The following is a 3,377-nucleotide window of genomic DNA, read 5'->3' as shown; positions in this document are numbered from 1 at the left end:
GATCAGGATTGGATTTATTTTTAAATTAAAACCTTGTATTCAAAATTAAAACTAAGAAGTGAATCATTAACACTTGCTCATGCCGTCTCACTACACAGGCACCTCACACCACTTCAGCACACACTTGATCCACTTATAGGGCCATATAGGAGCCGAGTCAAAATTAAGCTCGTTCAGCTTGGCTCAAGCTCTAGTTTAGCTATACAAGGTCAGCTTGAACTCGATTCGACAGACAAGCCACAGCTCGAGCATGACTCTTTTAAGCTCGCTTACCAACTCCCCATTTGACCTGATTTCTTTCTTTGGTTTTGAGTTTAAAAATTTTAAAAGAACACCTAGCTCATCGTCCTTAACCTCAGTCGGAACCAATTGCATAGCTACATTGTGGCTGGTGTGAAATCTTAAATATATAAGGACCCCACCAGATTTGAGTTTATATAAACAAGTGCCCTCCAGCCCATTTTTCTGGGTCCGCCACTGGCCGGAACCAGATAACCAGGCAGCTGCCATCAGAGATCAGCCACCGGGGGATCTAAGGCGACTAAGGTGGATTTGAGCTTCAACAACGTATCCAGCGAGATTCCCACGTCACAAGGGAAGCTAAAGGGCTTGGAAATGTTGGTCCTCAGCAACAACAGCATCAATGGCAGACTTCCCCTGTTCCTGGGACGAATGCAGGGTCTGCAGGACCTCCACTTGGGGGGGGAACCTCCCGGGAGGGACCCTTCCAGATGTCTGGACCCAGATGACGGGGTTGGTCGGCCCCGACTTGGCCTATGCTGGCATCGTCGGCACCATTCCGGCTTCCATGCCTCACCTACGCAACCTGACCTACCTGTCGCTAGACCACAACGGGCTCACTGGGGCCATACCATCCGGGCTCGGTGGGCTCCCCTTCATTCACGACCTTGACCTCAGCTACAACCAGCTCAGTGGGCAGGTAGCATTCCAGAAGGAGCTAGGGGAGTGGTTGGGCCCCAAGCTCAAGCTCACCGGAAACGATGGCCTGTGTCTCGGCTCGGAGATGGTCGGCACCGGCTTGGTCAGGGTGGAAGCCAATGGGTGCATCTCTGCTAACCTCGCTGAGTCATTGGCTCGTGATGGCTCGACGGTGAGCTCGAGTGGGTCGAGTCTCAGATCGGATTCTTGGTACCGCGTGGCTCTGGCCCTGCTGCCTGCTGCTTGCTGTTTGCTTACCTCCTAACGTTATGACACTAGTGTTCTTTTCCACTGCTTTTTTTTATTATTATCTTTTTCTCTAGCGTAAAGGGAACATTTACAAAGTGTACATTTTTCGCATTTTGAGTATACAAGAGGAACATGCTTTCATCTTCAGTTCAGTAATTTGACACAATTGGAGATTGGGTGTTCGCTTCTTTTGAGTTTATATAAATCTAAAGAGATGCAATAGAGATAGAGAGAGAGTACATATAGATATAAAGGGAGAAATTATATATATATATATATATATGGGGAGATAGAGAGAGAGGGAGAGAGAGAGAAAGAGAGAGAGAGAGAGAGATTGCATTTTATAGATGCCAACCAAGAGATCTAGTTTGCTCAATTGGTCTCTCCAATTTAGAGCAGGAAATGGTTTTCTGGACTTGTCTAGTTAATAAAAGGAAGTTCTGAGCTACGTGGAATCAGTTCCATCCGACCAAGGAGTTCTCTACTTGATAGACTCCATTTTATAGTGTTTGTGACCGAGTCAGACACCGACCCGAGTTGAATACCAAAAGCAGGTTGTTTGAATTGGGAATGGTGGTTCGCCGATGTTTTTCTTGTCGCTCACGGGACAACTCTCCGAGTCGCATGAAAGGTTTGTCGGTACAAACGAACAAAGAAAAAGAGAATCATAGACAAACACGGCACCTCTGGTCCCGTGGAACCATATGTGGAGTTGGAACTTGGAACAATGCCTTACAACAATGATAGTAATCCCGTTCGTCCCCTTTGTTTAGCTTATTGTGGATCTTGGATCTTGGACTGTTTTACTTTGGTATGAACAATATGCCTTACAACAATGCATGCGATGGCCACCTCCCGTGTTGATCAATATACTCTCTATTATGTGTTCTTTTTTAGAAAATAAAAAAAAAAATCAAAATTTTATATGCAAATATTAAAAATTTTAAATTAACCAATATAAAAAAATATGAAAATTGTATTTCAGCCCCGGTTAAAATTTTGAAACTACAGTTCCACACTTGCAATGAAAAATTCCTAACACCACACTTGTCTGCGAAAGAAAACCCTTAGGTGCTGGACACATAAAGGCAGAGGCAGAACTAGAAATTTTTCATGAGACTGGCTAAATTAAAGTTTCTAAATTTTGACTAGGGTTAATATTATTTTTTAAAATTTTTATATAGAACAAGTCAAATTTATTAAAATTTACATGTAATTTTTTTTTAGGTGGGGCTAGGGCTCATGCGAGCCCTAACTTGACTTTACCCCTGCATAAGGATGCTCCTATGTTAAGCTTGCTTCGATTAACATGATAGTCATGAGAGCTTAATGATTTTTGTAAGCACAGCTGCAATATGCTCTTTGGATGACGTCGTCTCACAACAATAGTGCCTTGAGCAACTTTGTCCCTAACAAAATGAACATCCACTTAATGTGCTGGCTTCTATTATGAAAAAGTTGGAATGGCTGCTAAATAAGTTGTACTCACATATGGATGGTGGATTTGTTCTTGTTCCAAGGTCAACTAGAAATATGTCTACCACGTTGCAGCGTCTATTATGTTGGCACTGCATGACATTTGGTTGGCCTCTTTGCTAGACTGAGAAACAACTTGCTGTTTCTTTGAACTTGTTGCAACAAGATTCAGTCCCAACAAGGTGCATAAATTTTGACCATCGATTGGTCATTTGTGTTAAAATATAAATCCTTCACCAGCACGTTGAAGAGGAGTCTCTTAGGATTCCACCTCCTTGTAGAATGTGTTAAAATATTTAATGTCCTTGTAACATGTGAAGAGTCTCCTAGGATTCTATGTTATAGTTAATATCCTTGTTATATGGGAAGTCTCCTAGGATTCTATGTTGTAGTTAATATCCTTGTAATATGTGAAGTCTCTTAGGTTTCTATGATGTAATTAATGTCCTTGGAGCTTGTGAAATCTCCTAGGATTCTACGATTGGAGACTCTTAGAATTCTGAAAATGAGATTATAAATAGAGGCCGTGCAAACCATTTTGGCTACGGCTTCTTCTCCTCAGTTTCTTCTTGTTTTCATTCACTCTCTCTCTCTCTCTCTCTCTCTCTCTCTCTATCTTCCTGCTTGAGTGCTGTTTTCGGGTTACAGATATTGGTGCTACATTTCTATCATGGTATCAGAGCGCCAGGTTACGTTATCTCTACCAAACGAAA

At 42.3% G+C, this 3,377-nt stretch overlaps 1 protein-coding gene across 1 annotated transcript; it reads left to right on the top strand.

Moving 5' to 3' along the window:
- The first annotated feature begins 643 nt into the window (after window positions 1–643).
- On the top strand, window positions 644–1,204 carry LOC116258792 (receptor like protein 29-like). The gene has a single exon (XM_031636183.1). It carries the CDS (start codon window positions 644–646, stop codon window positions 1,202–1,204), a length of 561 nt encoding a protein of 186 aa, XP_031492043.1.
- The last annotated feature ends 2,173 nt before the right edge of the window (window positions 1,205–3,377 follow it).

Source organism: Nymphaea colorata, chromosome 8 (assembly GCF_008831285.2).
Source record: "Nymphaea colorata isolate Beijing-Zhang1983 chromosome 8, ASM883128v2, whole genome shotgun sequence".
Lineage (NCBI taxonomy): Eukaryota > Viridiplantae > Streptophyta > Magnoliopsida > Nymphaeales > Nymphaeaceae > Nymphaea > Nymphaea colorata.
Note: the sequence above shows the minus strand (reverse complement) of the source record. Positions and strands in the feature narration are given on the sequence as shown.

Excerpts from the sequence above, each read along its gene's own strand:
- LOC116258792 (XM_031636183.1), top strand. The coding sequence starts at position 644 with ATGGCAGACTTCCCCTGTTCCTGGGACGAATGCAGGGTCTGCAGGACC.